Source organism: Panicum hallii, chromosome 6, assembly GCF_002211085.1.
Source record: "Panicum hallii strain FIL2 chromosome 6, PHallii_v3.1, whole genome shotgun sequence".
Classification (NCBI taxonomy): domain Eukaryota; kingdom Viridiplantae; phylum Streptophyta; class Magnoliopsida; order Poales; family Poaceae; genus Panicum; species Panicum hallii.
This window is the reverse complement of record NC_038047.1, coordinates 45626607-45652019: the sequence shown is the minus strand read 5'-3', so window position 1 is coordinate 45652019 and position 25413 is coordinate 45626607. Positions and strand designations below refer to the sequence as shown.

The window sequence follows — 25413 nt, the reverse complement described above, 5'->3', positions numbered from 1 at the left end:
AGCCATGCACGCAACAATAATATGTGTTTGTGTTTGTGTTGGATAACAGGGTATTTTGGTGAGCATTCGCCACTTGTGCTTTAAAACTCCAAATGATCTTTCTACGACATTTCTAAGGGACGAATGTGCGTAGTTGAACATCTCCTCTTTACCTTGAGGTTCGTTGGCGTTTTGAAACTCTTGGAGATGGTACTTGCTGCCCTTGTAAGGAGCCAAGTAACCCGGTCGGTTCGGGTACCCCGAGTCCACCAGATAGTATTTGCCTGCAGCACCAAACACCTGTAAGCGTCAAGAAACTGCCGTTAGAATTGCAAATGGAGCTTCATGTTAAAAGTGTACCTGGAGGGGGATGGGGAAATGCATTGTTGTACTTATTCATTGCATCATCAAAAACCCTCATATCATGTACCGATCCAGGCCAACCCGCGAGAACAAATGTAAACATCATGTCAAAGTCACAGACTGCCATCACATTTTGTGTTGTGATGCTCTTACGACACATGTACTGGACCAAAAGCTGTTGGGGCACCACGACAGGAATGTGAGTTCCATCTATTGCTCCAATACAATCCATAAAGAATGGATCAAACCTATGGTGCATCAATCTGGGGTGCCTAGTTCGGAACTCTGGGTCTCTGGGTTTAATGATGTCAGCAGCAAGTTTGAGTAAAGACTTTAAAACCTTGTAAAACATGCTGTGAACCGTCCCCATGGATCTTTCAAATCTGTCCTCGGCTTGCCTTACTGACTGCGGAGCTCCAACCATCCACAGAAACATGCCTAAAGCCTCTATGGAGGTTGACTTTGCACTAGATGTCAAATCATATTTTTCTAGCAAAAGTTCGTGAAGCCGATGGAAAATATTTGGGGGCATTCTAAACATGTTGTAGCATTTCTGTCTATTCAAAAGGACCCTCTCTACCCATTCCAGACCACTGAAGCCTACTGGTACTGTCCTATACACATTTCTACAGCAGTAGGTGTCAACATGCGTAGCTAGCTGAAACGTACCGTAAATGAAACCAATGTCTGCAGAATCATCCATGAATTGTGTTATCATGAAGTTTTCAAACTCCTCATCTGAATCTGCATCTTCGTTTCCCTCTTCTGAGCAATGAACCCCTTCCTGCAACAACAAAAGATTTGCAAGCAATCAGTCTCCAAGGTACAAATAATGAACACATGCAGCTCAGCAAAGGTAGGACTACGAACACATCGTGCACATAAGTACCATCGACCTAAGACCATCGACATACTCAGCATGCACATAAAAACCAACCACATAAACAGCATCCACATAAATATCTCCGAACACACAGCATTCATGGAAATTAGTAGTTCAAATCCACGCACAGACACCACAAAGTTCAAAAGACAATGCAAAGATAGAAGGTTCTAGTCGACGACCCTAGCGTAGTGCTCAATAAGAGCCTTCCTTCCATGCGGAAGGGAGCGCAGGAAAAAGTAAGATGCACCCTTGTCCTGAGCAATCTTGAGCACACCAATCCACAGCTGCGCATTGTCCTCAGTGACACCACAGTCCCTTGCCGCTTTCATGGCTGCATTCCTTTGGGTTTGTATCTCGTTGTGCAGCTGCATTTGAGACACCATGGCTCGGACTGCCGGGCTCTTCGTCTTCTTGTCGGGGCTCGTAGCAGTACTGCGTAGGCTTTGCGAGCTGTCTCGTGTCCTCTTGCTTCGGAGCTCTGCGGGGTCTGCAGGCCATGATCGTCCTCTGAATCATTCTCTTCATCATTTGGGGTGACGTCCACAGGATCCTCATCTCCAGGCACATATGAACTCGACCCATCAACGGCAGCAGGCCATGATCGTCCTCTGAATCATTCTCTTCATCATTTGGGGTGACGTCCACAGGATCCTCATCTCCAGGCACATATGAACTCGACCCATCAACGGCAACACCCATGAACATGCGGTCCAACTCGTCAAGGTAAATAGGCCAACCGGACTGCAGTTTTTTCCACTCAGGATGGCCCTGCATTGTGCAATATGAATCATTTGTGTCAAATCAGTGTGTGCATTCTTGCAGTTTAAGAAACTTGAAGTAATAGAATGCACAGGAGATGTACCATTGTGTTCGCTGTCCACCAAGCCTCCGTGGCAACAACAGATCCATCCGGTCGGCGGCCAAGCCCTGAATCAGTGCGCAGTTGCTGTATGAACTGCCACAAACCCCTGAGCTGCCTATATCTGTTCCCAAACTGCGGTCTGTCATGCCAAAACCCAGTGGCGGCATAGAATCTAGACTGGATCTCTTTCCACCCATGCTTGTTCATCACACCCCTCACGCAGTTTCCGTTATCGATTTGGCTGCAGTAAATACGGCAAAAGGCTTTGGTATGTTCTGGACTCCACGCAGCCCTGTTGGTGTCGGCCTAAACGAAGCGATTATTAGCACGGAATTTACGCAGTGTCGCACAAGGTAATGCAATCAACAAACCGGACTACTGGTGCCCCCAAAATTGGTTCAAACACAACCTACATAGGGCAGTCAACCAACCGAGCAAGTGCTGTACAGAAATTAAGTGAAAAATAGCCTAAAACAGAACCTACAAAGGTGTATTCGACGGGGGCTTTGGCGCACAATCAAAGGCAAACATAATCCGCTGAAGTGAAAGCATGAAAACCTAGCCTGTCCCCTTGTCCTGCTTCTCTTCTCTCTCTCTCATTTGACCCTGATTAGCAAAGCTCACACATTTGGCTATTATAAACATATCCTGCATAGGCCAATCAACATAACCTAAATTTGGCAATGATAAGCATATCGTCAAGGACAGAGACCAAAATTATTCCGTGTCCACACATGACACTGATTAGCAAAGCTCACACATTTGGCAATGATAAACATAACCTACATAGGCCAATCAACAGTCCGGACTAATGTTGCACCACAATTTCGTAAAAACAGCACCTAATTAGTGATGACAAAGGTAAATTTACCTGCACGGCACGACGACGGCGACGGCCACCGCCTCTGGTGGCTTCGTCGGATGCCGACGTTTCATGTCGAGGGGGGCGGCACCCTGCAGGCAGGTCTGCGGCGCCAAAGGGTGTAGACCCGCCGCCTTGTGCATATGGAGGTGCGGTCGCGCCACTGGTGCCTGATCGCCAGCGACCGCTGGCCCCGGCTCGGCCTTCTCCGCGGACGCTGCGTGGCCCGCGCAGGCCGAGGGTTCGGTTCTGGCCCCGTGGAGGAACACGAATGGGACAAGGACGGTCACTTCCCTGGACCTCGTCGCCGCGGAGAAGGACTTGCACCTCCGACCACCCGTGCTCCGCGTTGAGGTCCAGGCCGTCGAAGTGGAGGCGGCTCGGCCGTAGGCTGCTCGATCCGCTGTGGGGGTACGCGCCGGCCGATAAGCCGCCGTACCCACCGTCGGAGGACGACCCCGGGGCCATGGACAGGAAGTCCCGGGTTCCGCCGCCGCCGCCAAAAAAGTCGTCGTTGCCGTTGCCTCCGGCGTTGCAGTCGTCCTCCAGGCCGTAACCGCCGGCATCGTAGGCGTCCGCGTCGTAGTCGTCCATGGCCGCAGAGGTGCGCAGGTAGGCGTCCACGGCAAGCAGGGAATGGATGGATGCCTCACAGCAGCAGGCGGCGGAGCAGCAAGCGGCAGGGAGGGGCTACGACGGACCAGCGATGGATGGATGCCTCACAGCAGCAGGCGGCGGATGAGCAGGCGGGGATGGATGGATCAGCGATGGATGGATGCCTCACAGCAGCAGGCGGCGGAGCAGCAGGCGGGGGAGGGGCGGCGGGGGACCAGCAGGCGGCGGGGGAGGGGCGGGGGGGGGGGGGGGAGGCCCTGCGGGGGGAGGCCCGGCGGGGGAGCAGCAGGCGGGGGATGGGCGGCGGGGGAGGGCCGGCGGGGGAGCAGCAGGCGGCGGGGGGAGGGCCGGCGGGGAGCAGCAGGCGGCGAGGGAGGGGCGGCGGGGGGAGGGGCGGCGGGGGGAGCAGCAGGCGGCGGGGGAGGGGCGGCGGGGGGAGGGCCGGCGGGGGAGCAGCAGGCGGGGGATGGGCGGCGGGGAAGGGGCGGCGGGGGGAGGGCCGGCGGGGGAGGAGGGGCGGCGGGGGAGGGGCGGCGGGGGGAGGGCCGGCGGGGAGCAGCAGGCGGCGGGGGAGGGGCGGCGGGGGAGGGGCGGTGGGGGGAGCAGCAGGCGGCGGGGGAGGGGCGGCGGGGGGAGGCCCGGCGGGGGAGCAGCAGGCGGGGGATGGGCGGCAGGGAAGGGGCGGCGGGGGGAGGGCCGCCGGGGGAGCAAGCAGGCGGGGGAGCAGCAGGCGGTGGGGGAGGGGCGGCGGGGGAGGGGCGGCGGGGGGAGGGCCGGCGGGGAGCAGCAGGCGGCGGGGGCGGGGCGGCGGGGGGAGCAACAGGCGGCGGGGGAGGGGCGGCGGGGGGATGGCCGGCGGGGGAGCAGCAGGCGGCAGGGGAGGGGGCGGACGGCACGGCGGCGGCGGGGGAGCAGCAGGCGGCGGGGGACGGTGCGAGCGAGATAGGGTTCGGACTCGTGGAGCGGGCTGAGAGGAAATGGACGCGGGGCGCGGCGAGGGGAGCTGCGGGACAGATGCACGCGGCCCGATGCGCAAACGCAAAAAAACACGTCCCGGCCCGTTTAGATGCCAAAACGCGTAAAGGCCCTAAACGCGAAATCTTTTTGCGTTTTTGCGTCGATCTAAACAGGCCCTTGTGGTTCGTTGCTGTTGACATTGAATTCCAGGCCTGCATTGGAGCCGGCCTGCTGCTGCGCGCAGTAGGTTAGGTGGTCAACATCGAATGCACATTATATTATTTAATGGGTGTTTAGATCCAAAATTAATTTTTAATTCGGATCACATCGTTTGGATGTCAAATAGACAGACTAAACATGAGCTAACTATAAAACTAATTCCATAAGCCGGTGCTAATTCACGAGATGAATCTATTAAGACTAATTAATCCATCATTAGCATATGTTTACTGTAGCACAATATGATCAAATTATGAACTAATTAGGTTTAATATCTTCATTGCAATTGATTTTATAATTAGACTATATTTAATACTTCTAATCAGACATCAGTACTAAAATTTAATTTAAAAAACCAAACAGGCCCTCGTCCATTCAGTTGCATACTTGCTTGCATTGGCTAGGCCTAGCTGGACCACACCAGACCGGACCACCCAGCAGCTAGAGCTACTAGTCTTCAACTTCTTCTTCTTCTTCTTCCCCTTGATCTGATGAGCTAGCGTCCTTCTCCTCCCATCCTTGCCTTGATCCCCGGCCTCCTCTATCTGCTTGCCTCTCGCCTCTCGCATTGCATTGGTCTATCCATTATATGTATTGAGAGAAGAAGAAGCAGCAGCAGCAGCAGCGTGGTACTAGCTGTACCTCCTCCATCATATCGGTCGATCACATTCATTATATATATTCCAAACAATGCGGCACGCGGCAGACAGCAGGAAGAAGAAGCGGAGGAGGAGGATGAGTATGAGTCCACCATTCCCATCCTCCTCCTCCTCGAGATCTGCTGCTGCTGCTGCTCCATGTCAATGGTGCTGCTACTCCCAGTCCCAGTCCCAGCAGCAGCTGATGCTCCTCCTTGCACTTGCACTTGCGCTCCTCCTTCCTCATCTGGCGGTGGCGGGGAGGATGGCGAGGATCCAGAGCCATCTGGACAGGATCAACAAGCCCGCCCTGCGCTCCATACGCAGCGTGGACGGGGACACCATCGACTGCGTGGCGGCGCACCAGCAGCACGCTCTGGACCACCCGCTCCTCAAGGGGCACACCATCCAGGCGGAGCCGACCGAGATGCCAGCCAGCCGCAGAGGACTTGCAGCTGCTGCTGATGCGAAGACAGGCAGCAGCAGCAGAGGGGGCGCCTGGCAGACCTGGCACCACGGCGGTCACTGCCCCAGGGGCACGGTGGCCGTCCGTCGGACCACCGCCGCCGACGTGCTGCGCGCCGGCTCCATCTCCCGCTTCGGGTGCAAGAAGAGGAAGAAGAGATCGTCCGTGGACGCCGCCCGCGCGGCCAATGCGCCGGACGTCATCTCCGGCAACGGGCACGAGGTCAGTGATCTATCTATATATTCCATCCTGATTACTAGCTAGCAGATAGTTTGATTGATTTGGTTCATTATTTGAGTAGCTGGTCGTCGTGGATCGATTAGCATTATTTGCATTGCTTGATCAGATAGCTAGATAGCTCGGCCGCCATGGCTGCTGCGGCTTGAGATGAATGGAATGGAATGGGGGGTAAGGGTAAGGTGGTGTGCGTGGGTCCGATCCGGCGGCATGGTTGGTGGCGCGCAATAAGTGATATGATGATGCACATCGTCAGATTCAGAGAGAGGGCGGGCAGTCTTGCTTGGTACTGCAGCTAGCCTGCACTCTCTATCATTCACATCCATCTACCCGGCCATTATCTTCAAATAAATCCTGTTTGCTTGCTAGTACAGCATGAAGCAACACTCTTGCATTGCTAGCTCTTTAGTAGGAGAACTACTAACTTGCGGTTGCCTTGATCATTACACGGCGGCCGGGCGGCTTAATTAGCCTTCTGTTGGAGGAGTGGATGAGTGCTCTCCACTCAAAGTGACCATGCATGCATGCAATAATAATACTTGTATTTGATGATTTCATTTGAGATTCAGATGCCCGTCTGTCGATGGGCATCGGCATCAGCACTGTACTACTAGATCTAGGAGTAGACCAGATCGATGCATGCATGCGGTAAAAGATTTCGGTAAATACTAAATTCTACTGCTGCCAATGCAGCCTGAGCGAGCGAGCGAGCGAGCGAGTGAATGAATGAATGAATGCGCACCAGACCGTCGTTCTCGGGACCTGCAGCAGCAGCGCTGCCATGCATTGCATTGCATTGCCTGCCTGCTATATACTATTTACCACTCCTTCCTTTGTAAAAATAATAATTCACTGCACCTGCACGCAGCACGCGTCTCTTCTTCAGTCAGTTTTTGTTAATAAGGTGGTATTCTGATCCTGTCTGTATTCCTTGCTTCCTGTACGCCGTACGTGGTGCCCGGCAGCACGCCATCGCGTACACGGCGCCTTCTTCGCAGCAGCAGCAGCCGGTGTATGGCGCCAAGGCCACCATCAACGTTTGGGATCCGGCCATCCAGGAATCCAACGGCTTCAGCCTCTCCCAGCTCTGGATCCTATCCGGCTCCTTCAACGGCTCCGACCTCAACAGCATCGAAGCGGGATGGCAGGTCCGATCCGGAACACACCAATTATATTAATCCTAGCTAGCTAATTTCTTCCATTATATATTGTCTTCTCTTTTATTCATTAATTATGATTATATTTTTTTATTCTTATATATTATTCCATCATACTGTATCTTATTAGTATGGTATTCATTCATGCATCTACTAACTACTATGCTTATTGCCGTACTTAACTTGTAAATAAACTACTACTCTCCATCATGCATCTCGCTCCTAGTAATAAGCACTACTTAGTACGTGCATGCATGCTGTGGAAGCTAGCGGCCGGTCAAAACTCGGGAGGCCATCCAAGCACATGGCCTTCATAAATGCTTGCGTCGATCAAGATCCACGTACTGTACTCTTCTTTCTTTCTCTCTTTCTTTCTTTTTTCTATCCACGTCAGATTCCTCTTCCCTTAGTTGACCATCAGCTGCTAGCTAGCTTCTCATCTGCTCGCTCCACTCCAAGGTCAACCTATTCATATTCACATTTGCATGGCAAAAAAAGAAAAACAGAGGGAGTAGTATGCAGCAATAATAATTCCATGATCTAGTGGTCGATCGAACGTAAAAATTTTAAGAAAATAAAGAAACTTTCTAATAATGCTCTGATATATGAATCTGAAGCTGTGCACGATTTTTTCTAGTCAGGTCAGCCCTGAGCTGTACGGGGACAGCAGGCCGAGGCTCTTCACCTACTGGACAGTGAGTTGCATGCTTATATATATATATATTATCCTTCCATTACATTATTATTGTTGCCTTGTTGGATCGGAGATTAATAAATTCATTTATATACATATATATGTATATATATAACCATTGATGATATATATATATATATAATATATATATATATATATACTGCGGCAGAGCGACGCGTACGAGGCTACCGGGTGCTACAACGCGCTGTGCCCGGGGTTCGTGCAGACGAGCTCCCGCATCGCCATCGGCGCGTCCATCTCGCCGGTGTCGTCGCCCGGCGGCGCGCAGTACGACATGACGCTGCTGGTGTGGAAGGACCCCAAGCTGGGCAACTGGTGGCTCAGCTACGGCGACCAGCTCGTGGGCTACTGGCCCGCCCAGCTCTTCACGCACCTCTCCGACCACGCCACCATGGTCGAGTGGGGCGGCGAGGTCGTCGACACCAGGCCCGGCGGCGTGCACACAGCCACCCAGATGGGCTCCGGACGCTTCGCCGCCGAGGGGTTCGGCCGGGCCAGCTACTTCCGGAACCTGGAGACGGTGGACGCCGACAACAGCCTGGCGGAGGTGCCGCTGGACGCCATCCAGACGCTGGCGGAGGACGCCGCCTGCTACGACATACGCAAGGCCTACGACGACGACGACGACGGGCACTCTGCTGGATCTGGCGGCGGCTGGGGCACCCATTTCTACTACGGAGGCCCGGGACACAACCCAGCATGCCCTTGAACGAATCCCTTGCTGCTAATTATATTAGCTAGGAGTACTCATCTTACTACGACTCTGATATTGCATCGATCAAACTGCTAATTGATTTTTCTGCATGCTGCATATGTAATCCCGAGCAAGCTAAGGATGGATTTCTTTCTGTTTCTCGTCGTCGTTGCTGGATACTGATGATCGATGAGGTTGGAACCGACCGCGCCTGCTCGGAATGAAATGAAACCCAAGCAATGCAAGCAAGCCGGGCGCACAACTCCAAAAACAGATCGAAATTTCCACAGAAAGAAGAAACAAGCTAAGGACATGCATATATATGGTTCGCCCACCTGATTTGACCGTCCTTGTTTTATCTACTACTTATTACTATTTGTTCACTTTTTCAACAACTATAACTATAGCTAGCTAGCTAGCTAGTTTTAAAACAGTATAAGTAAGTTGCGAGTTCACATGCTTTAATTTGCCACGAATGTCAAACTTTTTTACACTTCTCATTATATATTTTGATCGAGTTTGGATATTATTTTGATACAGTAATAACAAGTATATATCACAGTGATGTATATGTATACTTGCCGCAGAGGAAATTTATCTACCAACCCATACGTAAGTCGTAGTTTACTAATTTTGGAACCGCACATTTAATTTTGCCACAAACTAAACTATATATAGCTCGATCAAATGTGGTAGGCACCCAAATATCTCTCACATCTAGAATCGGTCAGGTCACATTAGCTACTAGCTAGTTGGATTGTAAATTTGTAACGGCCCTAGTAGTTTTAGGTTCTAAATATTGTATCACAATCCAGTCAGATCTATTGAATCTTTATGTAGGAGTATTTGAGAGAAGTTGACTGCCTTGTGAGATTTTTGCTAAAACCCATCAATAGTACTTGGTTTTTCTTCGTTGGCAATGCTTGTTTCTGTCATACAATTGGCATACTTATCCTTCATTCCTATCATGACATATTTACTGAAACTCAGCTGCGACCCCTATGCTGAAAGCACCTTGGCAACAAATTCTACCACCATATGATTAATTATCTGAGCAACATTATCACAAACTCATCAGCCAAGGATGAAAGAAAGATGAGGTGAAACCCTAGTGAACGAAAAACTTTAGCTGAATGCATGGTTGGCGCTAGCTGGTGAGATCAACCTAAAGTTAACGTCTTATGTGCCTCATTAATGTACGTATATAAGTAACCTCGTCAATCTCGTAATCTATTAATTTAGTCTCTTCTAGATGAAGAGTTGTGCGTGTGCGTGAGTTTTAACGTCTATATTTGTACCGTGTTATGCAAAAAAGAAAAGAAAATAGAAACCTAAAAGGATCGGTTAACTTGATGCTTGTTGATACACTGGCTTATGTGATATCTCTACTTAAGTCTTGTACATGTTGAAAAGTATTACAAACATATAAGTTTTGAGACATGATCTATGGATTTGTCAAGCGTTTCAACACGTCTACTCCTCTGTTTTAGACTTCAAATATGACAACCAATGAATTCACGTACTGTAAATTTTCCAAATATATTGTCACTCAATGAAATGACTCTTATTCTCACCTTATCTGGCACCAAAAAGAGCCTAACAAACTCCTTAATGTTATCTTTTTCATCCAATGAACTTGTTTAGCGCCTGGCACCTGCTATTATCTTCAGCAGCTTCACAATGTCAAATATATCCACGTCATAAGCTCATAAAACCATTCTTAGTACAAAATTTTGTTACACGGTTTCCAATTGTAACATGTTATCTAAAAAAATCTTATTTGGCGAACATTCGCTGCAATCGTTGCCAGCGAACGGCGTCGCCAATACGTAGGACCTGGGGGAGAGGAGGGCGAGGTTGAAGGCAGCGGCGGCGGGAGGTGGGCGGAACGGCCGGCGGCGGTGGAGGTCGGCGAGGGGCGGCGGCAGTGGAGGGGTTAGGGTTATGATTTGGGGTTTGGGGGTTCCATGGCCGGCGGAATTAGAAGGGAGGTCAGAGTGGCGGCAAGCCCGGCGGCGGTGGCAGGTTATGGGTGGTGAGGTCGGCCGCGATGGCGCCGCCGGCCAGGCAGTGGAGGAGCCCCGGCGGGCGGTAACGGTGTCGGATGCGAAGGCAGGTGGTGGGAGGAGCGGTGCGGCGGCAAGTCGCCACCGCACGCGGGCGGCGGTGGCAGGTCAGATCGGGAGGCATCGGAGGAAGAAGAAAGAAAGAGGGAAAGGAAGTAGTAGAAAGGAAGGGCCTCCGTTCGCTGCGAATGGGTCGCGGAGGGCGATCCTCCGCGAGAGCCCCCCTATTATCTAAAGATATTTGAGTAGATGAATGAAACTAGATCTCACAATGCAAAATTTCGTTTCACTGTTTCATAGGTTAGCATATCATTTTAATGCTGCACTTAAGTGATCAATTAAAGTGGAAAAAATGGTGTGCATAAGAAACCAAACTCTCCCAATGGAAGTTTAAAACTGCTATCTAATTTGTTGATATGGCACCTTTTAAGTGCAAATGAAACCCCACGAAACCTGCTCTACGAATGGCTAACTACGTTTCCATCAGCTGCCCACCACTCTTCATTCGCCGATTCATAGCTTTAGCAGCATCCTCATCATATAATGCTTGTTGTGTCCAACAATCACTCTGATATCCATTTAAGCCGATTTCTAGAGCGAAACTCTTTACGCTTCGTATTAATTAGTTCCGGTATGCATCACAAATATTTATTTACCAAATTTGGTGTCTAAAGTTGTTTTTGAGATCGTGTCGGTACCTGAAAATGTAACTATTTGGTACAGCAAGTATTACTATACTTAATTTTGCCTAAAATTGGGGAATATTTTTTTTCCCAAACGGCAAATTAATGCTCGAATTAGATTGTATTTTTTTTCAAAGTTCAATTGGATTGGATTAGTATTACGGAGTTAATCAAGGGGGGAAGAGAGAAAGATGGGAAGCATTTGCCGGCCACTTTTTTGGTCGTCCTCGTCCTCGTCGTCTTCTAGTAGTCGTAAGTGCGGGGAGGATTGGCCGGCCGGCGGCGAGGCTCCTCCTCCTCCTCCTCCTCCTCCTCCTCATCTTTCTCTGCATACATACATACAGATATACGTATATGCTTGTTCTCCGCCGCCTCCGTCTCCCGCTGCCACGCCCACTTCTCGTCTCCTCCTCCTGTTGCTCGTCGACAAGCCAACGGAGACCCGCCATGGCGTCATCCTCTTCTTCCTCTTCCGCCGCGGTCGTTGCCGAGGGCTCGGCGGCCCGCCGCTTCTGGATCGCCGCCTCCTCGCGGGAGGCTGCCTTCGCCGCATACACACCCTTCCTCCTCTCCCTCGCCGCCGGCAACCTGCGCCTTGACGCCTTCCGCCATTACATCGCGCAGGACGCGCACTTCCTCCACGCCTTCGCGCGCGCGTAAGTCCAATTCATTCCCCCTTCCTCCTTCCTGATTCCGTCCGATTCGATTCGCCTAACCACCTCCAGGGCTGGACTGGATCTGATCCGATTCTTCCTTTCCTCCTGCGACAATCAATCAGCTACGAGATGGCCGAGGACTGCGCCGACGACGACGACGACAGGGCCACCATCGCCGCCCTCAGGAAGGCCATCCTCCAAGAGCTCAGCCTCCACGCCTCCGTCCTCAAGGTCCCCTTTTTCTGCCCCACCCACCTACTAATCTTCTCTTTTCCCTGCCGTACTTTTCCGATGGAATCGCCACCATACTGTGATGCATGTACACATGGATCTCTTTAGGAAACTACTAGTAACACTGAAGAAACTAATATGTTCTATTTCAATATTAATCAACCGCCGCACAGCACCCATATTCCTCTTGTAATTTTGACACCAACATATATCCACTTGAGCTTTCATCTTAACAATTCCAGACTGGGCAGTGCATATCTATATGTAACTTTGTTGCTCCGCTGTTGCCTTCAATTAATTAAGCCATACCTTACCACTCAACAATTTCAACTGTGCACCTATTCTACAGTAATGCATTTTGAGATCTAGAGCCAAAATGTTTTCAAGCTGTCATACCTTTTTTTTCCTTAAAAAAACAAAATTTCAGTTCATTATAGCTTATATGTATAAGATAGTCCTAACACCTGAGTGTTGTCTGTCCTGTCTTATATTAACTTGTGATTAGATTATTTTCCTTCCATCCTAGGACTTGTTTTCATTGCAAAGAGTTTTCACGACTCAGACAGTTGTCTTGACTGTTTGATTTGTTGGAGTGGGAAGTTGGTCACAGTCCTCTCCTATCCTCTTACCACTATTAGATTTCTACTAGCAAGCTGACTCTATTAAATTCAAAGCTTGCTATAATTGGCTGTTTTTGTTGTTAGGCTATTTCAGATATTTCAATCTAGAAAGGGCTTTTGTGTCCTCTTGAGTCCTGAGTCCTTATACCATGTGTGTGCCCACTAATCTCTTGACTTGACACTAATTGTTGCAACCTTATTCTCACATTAACCGTTGTGATTCTGCTCATGATTTTGGCCAAACAACAGAAAGAACTGAACCACACACTTCTCACAAATCCTAGTCATGCATTCTTACATGAAAGTATGTATGTAGTTATGTTCTATTCAATTAATTAATTTACATTTTAAGGCCATCCGGCATGTTCCCTCCCTCCCTTTGGAATGACGCATGTTCTCTCAGTTTAGGACTATTGCTAGAGATATATGTATATTGTCCTTAAAACTGAATTTTGCTTTCCCCACTGATTCAATAACCACCGAGTAATCTTTTTCCAACTTAGAATCTTTTTTTCTCAAATACTCAGTTGGGTATCCTGAGTTCCTGACTATTCGATTTTCAGGAGTGGGGAGTTGATCCTACCAAGGAGATCCCTCCAAGTGCAGCAACAGCCAAATACACTGATTTCCTACTTGCAACTGCAGCTGGAAAAGTTGATGGTGCAAAAGGTTCTGACAAAATGGTCACACCATTCGAGAAGACTAAAATTGCTGCATACACTGTTGGGGCCATGACTCCATGCATGAGGCTTTATGCGTATCTAGGCAAAGAACTCACGGTTTTCCTTAAACAAGATGAAAATCACCCATACAAGAAATGGATTAACACATATGCATCCAGTGATTTTGAGGTATAGAATTGTCAATCTGCCTATACATGGATGCCCCTACATCTTAGTGTAGTATTGGCTCGTGCTTCAATGCAACTAGTTCATGTGCTGAATCATTTCTTTTTTTTTTCTTGCTTTGCTGCAGGGTAATGCGCTCCAGATAGAAGAGTTGCTGGACAAACTGAGTATCTCATTAACTGGTGAGGAGCTTGAGATTATTGCCAAGCTCTACCAGCAAGCTATGAAACTGGAAGTGGAGTTCTTTTCTGCTCAACTTGTAGACCAGCCTGTCGTAGCTCCACTTTTAAGATATTGTGATCCAAAATATAAACTCTTGGTCTTTTCTGATTTTGATTTGACATGCACTGTTGTTGATTCGTCTGCCATTTTGGCGGAGATTGCAATTTTGTCATTCCAAAAGACAAGTCAAAGTGGGATCGATAGTACCCTTGACCGTACGAAATCATCAGACTTGAGAAATTCGTGGAACATGCTCTCTAAGCAGTACATGGAAGAGTACGAGGAATGCATGGAAAGACTACTTCCTCCAGAAGAATGTATGCGCATCATGGCCTCTGTGTTCCATTTGTTTATATTGGTTTGTGATTTAGCAATAGTAGATAATCCATGCTTGAATGATTTGCTGATAGTTTATGTGGTCTTTTGTTTTATTACAGTAAAGTCACTAGATTATGATCAACTGTATAAAGGCCTGGAGGTGCTAGCAGAGTTTGAGAAGCTTGCAAATTCTAGGGTTGTTGACTCCGGTGTTCTTAGGGGAATGAATTTAGAAGATATCAGGAAAGCTGGGGAGCGGCTTATTCTTCAAGATGGCTGTAAAAATTTCTTTCAGAAGATTGGAAAAACAAGGGAGCACCTCAATTTGGATATCCATATTCTTTCCTATTGCTGGTGCGCAGAACTAATACGGTCTGCCTTTTCATCAGGTAATCTTTGTCTTGTCTGATGACAATGGCTTCACCCTAATAATGAAGCTAAGTTTCTTTCTTTTTGCTGTTGCTATAAGCTTTCGATCAACATTTTAGTTTTGTCTTGAATAGTCGTTTCTTAACTGGTAATTAATTTATTTTGCATTGTCATGCTTTCATGCAGTTGGTTGTCTAGATGGTCTGAACATACATTCCAACGAGTTTGCCTTTGAGGGGTCTGTTTCAACCGGTCAGATTGTCAGAAAAATGCAGTCTCCACTAGACAAAGTTGAAAAGTTTAAGAGCATCAAAAGTGGCATGGACAGTACAGCTGCATCACTATCTGTGTATATTGGAGACTCAGTTGGAGATTTGCTCTGCTTATTGGAGGCAGATATTGGTATTGTCATTGGATCAAGCACAAGCTTGCGGAGAGTGGGCAAACAATTTGGTGTTTCTTTTGTGCCGTTGTTCCCTGGTCTAGTAGAGAAGCAGAGGCAGCTGACGGAGCAAGAGAAATCCACGTTCAAGGCACGTTCTGGGGTCCTTTATACGGTTTCCAGCTGGTCAGAGATACACGCTTTCATTCTGGGAAGTGATTTCAGCTGATGGAAGTGCTGTTTCTTTTCTCTGGGTGTTTTTTTCATTGAGAAGTCAGAACTTTTGCCAGTTGATTGATGCACATGATACGTGAATCCCCATTGTGGTCATTTTATGAAAGCCACAAACATGCCAAATCTGGCCCGCCGCCCCAGTATGTATGAGAGTACCCATACCGGGTTGTGCTTTGCAATGGCTTTAGTTTGCACTACCCGTGATCAATGTTCATTGATTCGTCCTTATTCCGTTTGGGATTAATTTCTGGAGTGGTTGCTGGCATTATACCGCAGTGACGGCTGCAGTATATATAATAGACATCGAGTGGTGTATGCACCCAAGTCCAACTGTAACAGCAACTGCATGTAGAGGTGCTTGTTTTCAGTTGGCAATAAATGGATTTATTATTTGCTTCTTGTGTGGCCTGCGAGCTACTTGATCTATCTTTATGTAGTATTATATGTATATATATATACACACACACATATATATACATACATATATATATATATATATCTCGATCGATGTCACCCTGAATAGTGAATACAGCAGCTTATTCATAGTACATGTGTGTGTGTGTATATATGTAGGGCCTGTTCGGATCCAATGGAAAGAGAAAGTGCAAAACTTTTGCTCTTTTGCACTTTTTTTGCACTTTTGGATCCAAACACCCCAAAGTGCAAAAGGGCAAATGCTATCGTAATTTTGCTAATTATGGATTAATTAGACTTAATAGATTCGTCTCGTCATTTAGTCCTCTTCTATATAATTAGTTTTTTAATTAAACTATATTTAATACTTCTAATTAGCATCCAAACATCTGATGTGACAGGAGCAAAAATTTTGCCATTTGCCCTTAGATCCAAACAGCACCATAGATAGATAGGGTGCTTGCTGGAATCGCATAATATATATAATGCTCATTTTATTTCCAATTCTTCATATATATATATAGGTGTGCAGTGCAATAATGATGAAATATTAGTTGAAGGTGGCGGCGGCGGCGGCGTCGACGGCGAGGATGGTGGTGAGGTTGATCGGGTGCATGTACTCCTGTGTGCCGTCCATGAACTGGCTGACGATGATCCGGTTGGCCCTCTCCGTGGGGTGGAAGTTGTCCCAGAAGGCGTAGACGCTCCGGTCCGGGCAGACGCTGGAGGCGGCGGTGCAGCGCCCCACGCCGTTGTAGGGCCCCTGGCCGCAGCAGGCCACCTTGGAGGTGACGAAGCCGTAGGCCGCCGGGTCGGAGATGAAGTCCATGTGCATCCTGTACGCGTTGACGGCGACGAAGACGTCGGCGCCGATGTCGGCGTTGAGCCCCCTGATCATGTCGACGAGCTGCGGGTTGTAGAGCGCGGCGGCGCGCTGCAGCTCGGCGTCGCACTCCCCGGCGCGGCTTCCCCGCAGCGCGAGCTCGGCGGGGGCGCATCCGAGCGGGCCGGAGCCGGTGACGAGCACCCGGCGCGCGCCCATGCCGTGCAGCTGGCGCAGGATCTTGGCGTACTCGGCGACGAGGTAGCGCACGTAGTCCGGCAGCGCCATCTCGCGGGAGCGCGCGGAGAAGGGCACCAGGTAGTAGTTGTTGATGAAGTCGTTGCCGCCGAGCGTGATGAGCACGAGGGCGCCGCGCACCAGGCGGGCGGTGGCGTCGCCGTCGCCGGCGAGGAGGCGGCGCACGCGGCTCTGGTACTGCTGGAAGTAGCGCAGCTGCTTCTGGATGCGGATGATGTTGGCCTGCGATGTGCGATGCAATGCAATGCAATCATCAGCAGCTATCTAGTAGCATTCTAGCTGATGATGAGGTCGAAGACGACGGCTTACAAACTGGATGCCCGTGTCGTTGAGGATGCCGACGCCGGCGGACGCGAAGTTGGCTCCCCCCAGCAGCTTGCGGCCGTCGAGGTGCGGGCTGAGATAGGGCAGCACCGGCTCCGCCCCCAGGTACTCGCTGATGATGTCCGGCACGTTCCGGCCGTTGGAGAAGCGGCCGGTGGCGCGGTGCGTGGGGTAGTCGATGCCGTAGGGCGGCGAGTCGGCGCGCGCCGTCGTGGCCAGGTAGTTGTTGTTGCCGCTGTCCACCAGCGAGTCGCCGAAGACGAAGAAGGCGCGAGTGGCGCCGGCGGCCTGCTGCTGCTGGCACACCACCAGTGAAGGGTGGAGCAGCTGCAGGAGGCACCAGGCGATGGCGGCTGGAAGCATTCTCGACGTCGTCGGCAGCTGGAAGCGTCAATCCTTGGCTGCTGTGAGATTCTGATTCTTCTTTAGCTTGATGGATCATATATATAGCTAGGGATAAGACTAGCTAGTAGTGGAGATTCGTCGTGTCGGCTCTGGGGGATGCCGCAACCACACTGCCGGAGCCGTGTGATTGCAACGCTTCCCTCAAGGAGCAAACTTGTCCTTGCGTAACAAACCCAATGCAATGCAACGCAACGCAACACCACCCAGCTTTTCAGGCCATTCATGTTCATCGCATCCATCGGGTCGGACCACAACAACCAGTAACTCAGCTAACTTACCTGCTCCGTCGGCGGCAACACTACTACAGTATGCATGAGCAGGAAACAACAAAAGCCAAGAACAAGAAATTGCTCAGCAAACACAGTATTTGCAATTTGCATACACTGGTCAAGTTCCGTGACTTACTAGGTGTTATACCGAACAAAAAATGTGTAAGTGGCACCAGTTTTGCCATACCAAAACATAGTGGATCTGTAAAAGGCTAAATAACTCGATACCCGAGTTTCTCAAGCCTCAACTCCGCAAACCACACTCCATCTTGTCATGAGTTGTTAATGTCGATATCCAGGTCCGACAGCATGCTAGCTAGCTCACCCTTGCGATGCAGCTTCACAGTATCTACAGCATAAGGCACAGTATTAGCGGTTCCTTTTCCTTTCCATCAATGGCACAGGTACTTATACATAGCACAAATTCAAGATGACCTATTTGCTTTTATTATTCCCCAAGTGCTAAAAGAATATGCATATTTGGCTGAACCCTCTCAATCACCTCACGTGCCATGTAGGAGGAATAGCTTAATAGTTATTAACGTGGGAAAATATTACAAGATTAGCATGCAGAATACACTCTTCTGATTAGCATTCAACAAAGAATAATACCTGTACAGCCACCAACATGCTTTCCACCTGGAATAAGACAAAATAATTAGTTAGAAGTGTGCAAGTCATGCAATGTAAATCAAAATAACAGATTCATGTATGCGGATTCATTTCCGTATAAACTGCAAACATTACACCTATCTATCAGTATTTGCACTCAAGGACACCAGCTGCAAATATCCCTGCTTAAAATGAAAAATCTTTGATTGATTTTGCTAATTAGTCATGAACAAAAGAGAAGCTAAGCTAGGTAGAGTATAAAAGGTGGGGAGAAACGGAAACCTGACATACCGATGAAAACATTAGGAACAGTAGACTGTCCAGTCAGCCTCTCTAACACCTTTTGTAGTTGTGGTCCTTGAGCGCCTGAAAGGGATTGGCTGTCAGTTGCATAATAACATCAACATGCAAATTGATATCCAGAACCACTGCATTCTACCTACTACACTTTCTTTTTCCAGCAGGAAATAACTACAAAAAATCACAATCGTTCAGTGCATGTGGCTTTGCAAAAAGAAAAAAAAAACAGCGAGGACACATTTAGATATGCTGACATGACCAACTTCACTAGCACACCCAAAAGTTAGGAATCAAGAAGTACTTGTAAATCCCAGGTGCCTATGGGCATGCATGATGTCTGGTAAGAGTAAAACTAGTGTATGCATTAGTTCAAGCAACTGGTCAATGTGCGTTTGCATGCTATGGGGTTTGTAATTGACAGCGCTGAAGTAGAACATCAAACGCAACAATGAAAATGTAGGTTACAATTAGGAAAGGCCATACAACTGGCCAGCCAAGTGAAGAATGTGAGGAAAGAGACTGAAAGGACAATCATGTTTGACATATGTAGTACACCTACCAAAGGACACGAAATAGATGTACAGCTACCAATCATTTGTATCACACAGGGCAAAAATTTGTGACCATAGCACATTTGGCTGACCGGAGATGACCATCAATGGTAAGTATACAGCTGTTGATGAAATCCATGGTAGAACAAGGATAGTCATTGGCCACAGGATATGGATACTCAATTCTGAGGGAGCAATGATGTTCTTTTAAACCTTCAGGCTTGGCAAAATCCGAACTGCTCTAGGGCTTTGGCAAGACCTTTTCCATTCCTGATGGTTTGGGACTTTGGGTGGTCAGGAGCACTTGTTCATGTATGTATGCATATATCTGAACAAACATCTATAATGGCCTCAAACCAAATTGTCCACGAAGTCAGAGAGCTTTGAACAGATGAAATTGTTCCAACTCAATCCCCCTAATGATTACCCGTGTGACAGGGTATAAAGATGGGCGTGGTTCGGCTCGACCCGACGGTTCATCGAACCGATCCATAGAAATGACCCAAATGGGCCCTGTTTCTGACCCATGAAGCGGTGCAGGAGCAGCGGATCAGGACCTGGAAAACCAAAGGATCGAATGGATCGATCCATCCGGCGGCAAGGCGGTGGCATCCCCCATCTGAATATCTGATGCCGCCGGCCGTGGTGCCTACGTGCATCGCGAAGCAGCCGCCCCGTTGCTATTGGCATCCTCCTCCGACGAGGAGTGCAGCATCAGAGACTCCGTGCAGCCGTCTTGCGTGAAGGAGCAGCATCCTTCGCTGCCAGCTGCAGCATCCACCGTTAAAGAATGAAGCAGCTGAGCCTCCCTACAGCCGTACTGCTTGAGGGAGCCTCCCCCATCGCTGCCGGTGATGAGAAGAACAACAGAGCTGTGTTAGCTGAATACTCATATCTGTTTCTACGTTAGCGCTTTCAGCCTGGTTCATTCACTCGAGTTTCTAAGTTTCTTTTTGCTGATGTGTGGTTCATTGTTTTTGGGATGGCTGCGGCTGGAGGATGCTTTTTTGGGTAAGAATGGCCAAAAAAAAAGTTCTTTTTTTTAGTTTAAACAAAACGGTTTCTCATGCAGATAGCCAGATACATCCTGTGTCGCTCGTGGATTTAATGTAATGCACAACCACGTTATTATGTGATGTAGAAGCCAGTGATTATGATACTTTATATCTTGGTCATTTTCCTTGTAAAGAAACTCATGTGAATTGTTAGACTTCCAGTCAATAAGGTGAACTGCTGAGCATGTTCTCATGGCACCATTGCATACTTCACCTACAAAATAGTTTGTGGAAATTGTGCACAAATGAATATGATAAATAACTGTGCCAATAATCGGCAGGGAAGCAGGGTATATATAATATATGCATTTGAACCCCTGAAGTAGCAGCAAGCCAGCCACGCTCGCAAGCAGCAGAAAGCATAACAGCTTGGAGCAGGTTGATCCGTAATATCCGTCGGGGCACCACGGATCAGCAACTAATCAAAATGGATAGAGCGGTTATCCTCCACATATCATATGGATCGATGGATCAGTTGCGGTTCGCTCCAAGGTTCAACCACGCCCATCTTTAACAGGGAGGTATAGAATAAGTTGGCGCTATGTCACGGTCAGACGTTCGATGGTAACGATACACGATTGCATATATGACAGCATTTTAAGTTGCTCTGAAAGTCCGAATTAAAGAGCGCTATCAGTTCAGGTGCGTTAAAGAGAGCATTGCATCGGGAATTCGAAAGGGAAAACATGAAGGGGAAAAAGGGGACAGACCGAGATGGTCGAGCTCGATGACGTGCGGCTGCACGCCGATCCTCTTGAAGAGCGCCTTCACCTCCATGGAATATCTGGCCACGTTGAGCATGTCATGGCATGGAACCAGATGAGGTGAGGACGAATCGAAGCTAATGAACCAATGCTAGGTTTGGCTCAGTTGGGGCTGTTGATCTTACGAGCACCATGACTTGGAGTAGATGACTACGGGGTTGTCGGCCACTGTCTTCTTGACGGATTCCTCCATCCGTGAGCCGAAGGACGAGTCCGGTGAGGAGGAGGAGGAGGAGGAGGAGGAGGAGGAGGAGGCCCTGGCGGCGACGGCCCTGGCGCGACGTGCGGCGAGGGAAAGGCGGGGACGAGACAGCAAACAAGGAAGAGAAAGGGGGAGCCCGAGGGTGGCCGTGGGGAGGCGGCAGAGGGTCATGCCCGGCGGCGGCGGCGGCATCGGAGGTTGGCGGTGGCGGAATCTCTCTCGACTCCTCTCGTCTCTCTCTCTCTCTCTCTCTCTCTCTCTCTCTCTCTCTCTCTTCCGGCCGCAACCGCAACACGATCCGTCTCTCTGGATGTGATAGATTCCCTTCTTGGGCTGGGCTTACAGGCCCGAGACGCCAAAACTGATATCGAGCATAACGCCCAGCCCATATCACACTTTTGGTACACCTGAGTTTGGCTAAATATATAAAGAAAAATAGAAAATGCAAAAATAAGTACAGGGCATAATAATGCATATTAATATGGCAAATAGAAATGTTTTTTCTTGGTTAAAAGGAACAACCACAATTTTTTATCCTATCCTCTTCACTTATTTCGCATAAAAATAACAAATTCTAACACAGTTCTCTCCTCATTCAGCTAGAAGTACTCTACCTCCCATCGGACGGCATCCACGATAACAAAAGCATGTCCGATTAAACTAATCTACTATTATTAGATCCGTTCATACATATGTGATTAGTCTTTATAACGGTATTTTGTATATATATATATACATACATATATATATATACGTATTCTGATCTAGTCCCTTCGAACCAACTTCAAATCACTGTCATAATATAAAGTGAGCGTAACTCAACTGGTAAGATTTCTTATGATGGAATCTGCCTGAGAACTCGGCATGTACATTTCTTTTCAGTAGTAGGAGATGTGCCTATCGGCAGCGAGACACCTACGGTGACTACGTCGTCAATCTTAAGCATCAGTTAGCCTAGTCTCTTGGAGGTACTCGTAGAGGTAAGATTAAGTAGTTGTTCATATTTGTACTATATTTTTTTATAAAAATTCACTATCATAATGCTCTTTCTCCATCGACACACTTTATGAAGATTCTTCCAACACAGCACGATGGTAGATATCTCTTCAAGTGTTATCATCGTTATCATTTCGTCACCAACCAGTCGTCTATCTATATGGTCTCTCTGCAGCTATGCGTAGCATGCATAGTAAAATTCTATTTGATCGGCTAAGATATCACCAGTAAATAATTTAGTAAATTGCATGATAGTTGGCACTTTTCGCTCATTTTGTGTTACAAACACGTTTGCACTACAAAATCTGAACCAAACATTTCTAAATTTTGGATTCGATTTAAATCTTTCAAAATTCATTCGGGCATCTCTACGCGAAGCAGCCGTGGGCGGTGAGGGAGGGAGATTCGCTCGTCTGTCCGGAGCTGTCCACCCACCGGAGAGGGAGGGGCGGGCCAGCTAGCCCTCGCGTCGCCAATGGGGTCCTCGCCGCCGCCGCCGCCGCCGCCGCCTCAAATTGCACAGCTCCTCTCGCAATTTCCCGTCATCCCCAAACCCGATCCCGATGGCCCAATCCCACCACAAACCCCCATCCCCATCGCAGCACCGCCGCCGCTGATGCTCGCGCTCACCCCGGAGCTTTGCGACGCCCTCCACAGGGAGCTTGCTCCCTCCCCCGACGATGACGCCTTCTTCGCCCGCTGCCTTCGCCAATCCCAGCTCCACCTCGAAGCCCTCGCCGCACAGCTCCGCCCCAATTCCTCCGCCGCACCTTCTCTCCCTCTCCCTCCCCCGCTTCCTCCTCTGCCCCCTCGGCAGGAGATGCAGCTGCCTCGAGATTCCGGCGCGGGCGGATCCGATCCCTCCGCCACCAAGAAGCGCGCGCGCCCCGCCGCTGAGATGGTGCGCGTCGCCAACCTCACCCCGGCCGACCATCTCCACTACCGCGCCCTCGTCCGCCGCGCGCGCCTCACCTTCGAGGCGCTTCGCGTCGCCTACCAGCGCCAGGAGCCCTCCGCCGGCGCCCGCAACCGCGTCGACCTCCGCGCCTCCAGCCGGATGCTCTCCGCCGGCCACTGGCTCCACCGCGAGGTCCGCATCGTCGGTGACATCCCCGGTGTCCTCGTCGGCGACGCCTTCTACTACCGCGCCGAGCTCTGCGTCGTCGGCCTCCACACCGCGCCGCAGGCCGGCATCGGCTACATCCCCGCCAGCCTCGTCAACGAGGGCCACCCTGTTGCCACCAGCATCGTCTCCTCCGGAGGGTACCTTGACGACGAGGACACCGGCGACGTCCTCGTCTACACCGGCAGCGGCGGCCGCCAACGCAACCGCCTCGACCACCACGCCGACCAGACGCTCGAGCGCGGCAACCTCGCGCTCCACAACAGCTATCTCTATGGCGTCGAGGTGCGCGTCATCCGCGGCCACGTCTGCGACCAGAGCCCCAACCCCAACCGCAAGGTCTACGTCTACGACGGCCTCTACAGGGTCGTCAGCTCCACCTTCGGCCCTGGCAAGTCCGGCCACGACGTCTGCAAGTTCAAGCTTGCGCGTCTCCCAGGCCAGGAGGAGCTAGGCAGCAAGAGCTGGCACACCGCCAAGCAGCTCAATGACGCCATGGACTCCAGAATCCGCCCGCCGAGGTACATTTCGCTTGACCTCTCCAAGGGGGCGGAGGTCCTTCGCGTCCCCGTCTGCAACAAGCTGGATGATGACAGGTCTCCCCTGCTATTTGAGTACACTGTCCGCCCCGAGTTTCCGGTGCCCCCAGCGCACGGGCCGGTCAGGCGGCAGAGGGGCTGCCACTGCGCCTCGGGCTGTGGCTCCAAGTGCAGATGCGAGAGGAAGAACACTGGAGGACTGGCGTACAATGAGGATGGCACTCTGGTGATGGGAAGACCGGTGGTGTATGAATGCGGTGCTCTGTGTGGGTGCCCCATGACCTGCGTGAACCGGGTGACGCAGCGAGGGATGAAGCACCGGCTGGAGGTGTTCCGCTCCAACGAGACAGGCTGGGGTGTTAGGGCGCTGGACTTGATACCGCCGGGTGCTTTTGTGTGCGAGTACGGTGGGGATGTGGTCATCATGGATGATCATTCAGGCAATGCACTGATGGAGGATCGCAGCATCATCGACCCGAAGCGGTTTCCGGAGCGATGGAAGGAGTGGGGAGATGGCTCAGCCGTCGACCCAAGCATCAGGGGACCCCAATTCGCTGAGTTTGCAGGGCCAGGTTACCTTCTCGATGTGTCCCAGAAGAGGAACGTGGCCTGCTACATCAGCCACAGCTGCACGCCGAACGTGTTCCTGCAGTTTGTAGTCCGTGGCAACGAGGATGAACGGTACCCTCACCTGATGGTGTTTGCCATGGAGACAATCCCACCAATGCGAGAGCTGAGCATCGATTATGGAATCGATGGGTATCTGAGTGCAAGCTGATGCTGGTTCTGAAGCAACAATGATCCGAAGGCTTACTGGATTTCTTGGAGGATAGGCTATCTGAGGGGATTTTTTGGGGGATAGGGTTGCCATACATTGGTCTAGTTTCACCACAGGTTGCGCCCTCTAATCTGTTAGATTCTAGAACTGAGGGTGTTGCTAGCTGCTCACATCTCTGTTGGTGTCACCAAGCCTTCGATTGGTGGTGGTGTTGTGTTGCTGCTGGTGTGGTTTCAGGGCTTACGCAGTCAGCAAAAGGTATGCTAGATCTCTTTTACTAGTTAGTACTGATGTGGTAAATGGTTGGCACATAGGACTGTGTTATGTGGATGTTTGTGATTTTGACCCTGTATAACATGAATGAACAGCTGCCTTTTATTTTGGCCTTTGTTTATGTCACAGAAAGGGGGCAAGTTGCAAATTGAGTTTTTGGATTGGTATGCATAGTCTTGTATGGCCTGTTTTTGACTGGCCTGGATATATGAAATGGAAGTGTGAGGAAGTGGAAGTGGGAGACTGTTTGCAGTTGTTACTTGTGGTGTCTCAGCCTTTTCTGTTTTCTGGATAGTATGATAGTCTTGTATAGCCTGTTTCGTGTGATCAGGGCCATGCTTTCGTCCTTCGGTCTTCTTTTTTTGGTTAGGTTATTGTTCTTCTTCAGTCCTGTCCATTTTATTTGCAAGGGAAGCCTTTTATAGACAGGCCCACCAAGCCCACGATC

The 25413-nt window shown here is 49.8% G+C and overlaps 6 protein-coding genes across 6 annotated transcripts; 3 read left to right on the top strand and 3 right to left on the bottom strand.

Annotated features, from left to right (window-relative positions):
* Positions 1–19: 19 nt before the first annotated feature.
* On the bottom strand, positions 20–1611 carry LOC112898406. Its single transcript, XM_025966729.1, has 3 exons — positions 1408–1611; positions 1012–1126; positions 20–279 (listed from the first exon to the last, which is right to left on the bottom strand). The coding sequence occupies exons 1-3, from the start codon at positions 1609–1611 to the stop codon at positions 149–151; spliced, it is 450 nt and encodes a 149-aa protein (XP_025822514.1). The 3' UTR covers positions 20–148.
* A 3465-nt stretch (positions 1612–5076) lies between these two features.
* LOC112897591 lies at positions 5077–8809 on the top strand. The gene is made up of 4 exons (XM_025965938.1): positions 5077–6069; positions 7050–7232; positions 7883–7936; positions 8105–8809. Exons 1-4 carry the CDS (start codon positions 5434–5436, stop codon positions 8663–8665), a joined length of 1434 nt encoding a protein of 477 aa, XP_025821723.1. The 5' UTR covers positions 5077–5433; the 3' UTR covers positions 8666–8809.
* Positions 8810–11620: 2811 nt separating this feature from the next.
* On the top strand, positions 11621–15792 carry LOC112897252 (bifunctional TH2 protein, mitochondrial). The gene is made up of 6 exons (XM_025965517.1): positions 11621–12055; positions 12178–12286; positions 13470–13757; positions 13882–14293; positions 14414–14683; positions 14850–15792. Exons 1-6 carry the CDS (start codon positions 11754–11756, stop codon positions 15272–15274), a joined length of 1806 nt encoding a protein of 601 aa, XP_025821302.1. The 5' UTR covers positions 11621–11753; the 3' UTR covers positions 15275–15792.
* Positions 15793–16165: 373 nt separating this feature from the next.
* Positions 16166–17682, bottom strand: LOC112897203 (GDSL esterase/lipase LTL1-like). Its single transcript, XM_025965450.1, has 2 exons — positions 17084–17682; positions 16166–16996 (listed from the first exon to the last, which is right to left on the bottom strand). Exons 1-2 carry the CDS (start codon positions 17459–17461, stop codon positions 16244–16246), a joined length of 1131 nt encoding a protein of 376 aa, XP_025821235.1. The 5' UTR covers positions 17462–17682; the 3' UTR covers positions 16166–16243.
* A 168-nt stretch (positions 17683–17850) lies between these two features.
* On the bottom strand, positions 17851–21548 carry LOC112897204 (monothiol glutaredoxin-S10-like). Its single transcript, XM_025965451.1, has 5 exons — positions 21180–21548; positions 21001–21074; positions 18676–18750; positions 18385–18411; positions 17851–18121 (listed from the first exon to the last, which is right to left on the bottom strand). Exons 1-5 carry the CDS (start codon positions 21446–21448, stop codon positions 18045–18047), a joined length of 522 nt encoding a protein of 173 aa, XP_025821236.1. The 5' UTR covers positions 21449–21548; the 3' UTR covers positions 17851–18044.
* Positions 21549–22636: 1088 nt separating this feature from the next.
* On the top strand, positions 22637–25224 carry LOC112896686 (histone-lysine N-methyltransferase family member SUVH9-like). Its single transcript, XM_025964764.1, has one exon. It carries the CDS (start codon positions 22728–22730, stop codon positions 24690–24692), a length of 1965 nt encoding a protein of 654 aa, XP_025820549.1. The 5' UTR covers positions 22637–22727; the 3' UTR covers positions 24693–25224.
* The last annotated feature ends 189 nt before the right edge of the window (positions 25225–25413 follow it).

Bases quoted from the DNA above. Each gene is read 5' to 3' on its own strand.
- LOC112898406 (XM_025966729.1), bottom strand. From the start codon at position 1,611: ATGGTGTCTCAAATGCAGCTGCACAACGAGATACAAACCCAAAGGAAT. The intron at 1,127-1,407 runs GTCGTCGACTAG...TTGTTGTTGCAG, and splicing joins TTATTGAGCACTACGCTAGG to GAAGGGGTTCATTGCTCAGA. The intron at 280-1,011 runs GTACGTTTCAGC...TGACGCTTACAG, and splicing joins AGACATTGGTTTCATTTACG to GTGTTTGGTGCTGCAGGCAA.
- LOC112897591 (XM_025965938.1), top strand. From the start codon at position 5,434: ATGCGGCACGCGGCAGACAGCAGGAAGAAGAAGCGGAGGAGGAGGATG. The intron at 7,233-7,882 runs GTCCGATCCGGA...TTTTCTAGTCAG, and splicing joins GCATCGAAGCGGGATGGCAG to GTCAGCCCTGAGCTGTACGG. The intron at 7,937-8,104 runs GTGAGTTGCATG...ATACTGCGGCAG, and splicing joins GGCTCTTCACCTACTGGACA to AGCGACGCGTACGAGGCTAC.
- LOC112897252 (XM_025965517.1), top strand. From the start codon at position 11,754: ATGCTTGTTCTCCGCCGCCTCCGTCTCCCGCTGCCACGCCCACTTCTC. The intron at 12,287-13,469 runs GTCCCCTTTTTC...TTCGATTTTCAG, and splicing joins TCCACGCCTCCGTCCTCAAG to GAGTGGGGAGTTGATCCTAC. The intron at 13,758-13,881 runs GTATAGAATTGT...GCTTTGCTGCAG, and splicing joins ATGCATCCAGTGATTTTGAG to GGTAATGCGCTCCAGATAGA.
- LOC112897203 (XM_025965450.1), bottom strand. From the start codon at position 17,461: ATGCTTCCAGCCGCCATCGCCTGGTGCCTCCTGCAGCTGCTCCACCCT. The intron at 16,997-17,083 runs GTAAGCCGTCGT...CGCACATCGCAG, and splicing joins ACGACACGGGCATCCAGTTT to GCCAACATCATCCGCATCCA.
- LOC112897204 (XM_025965451.1), bottom strand. From the start codon at position 21,448: ATGCCGCCGCCGCCGCCGGGCATGACCCTCTGCCGCCTCCCCACGGCC. The intron at 21,075-21,179 runs GTAAGATCAACA...CAACGTGGCCAG, and splicing joins TACTCCAAGTCATGGTGCTC to ATATTCCATGGAGGTGAAGG. The intron at 18,412-18,675 runs GTATGTCAGGTT...GTCTTATTCCAG, and splicing joins TGTTCCTAATGTTTTCATCG to GTGGAAAGCATGTTGGTGGC.
- LOC112896686 (XM_025964764.1), top strand. From the start codon at position 22,728: ATGGGGTCCTCGCCGCCGCCGCCGCCGCCGCCGCCTCAAATTGCACAG.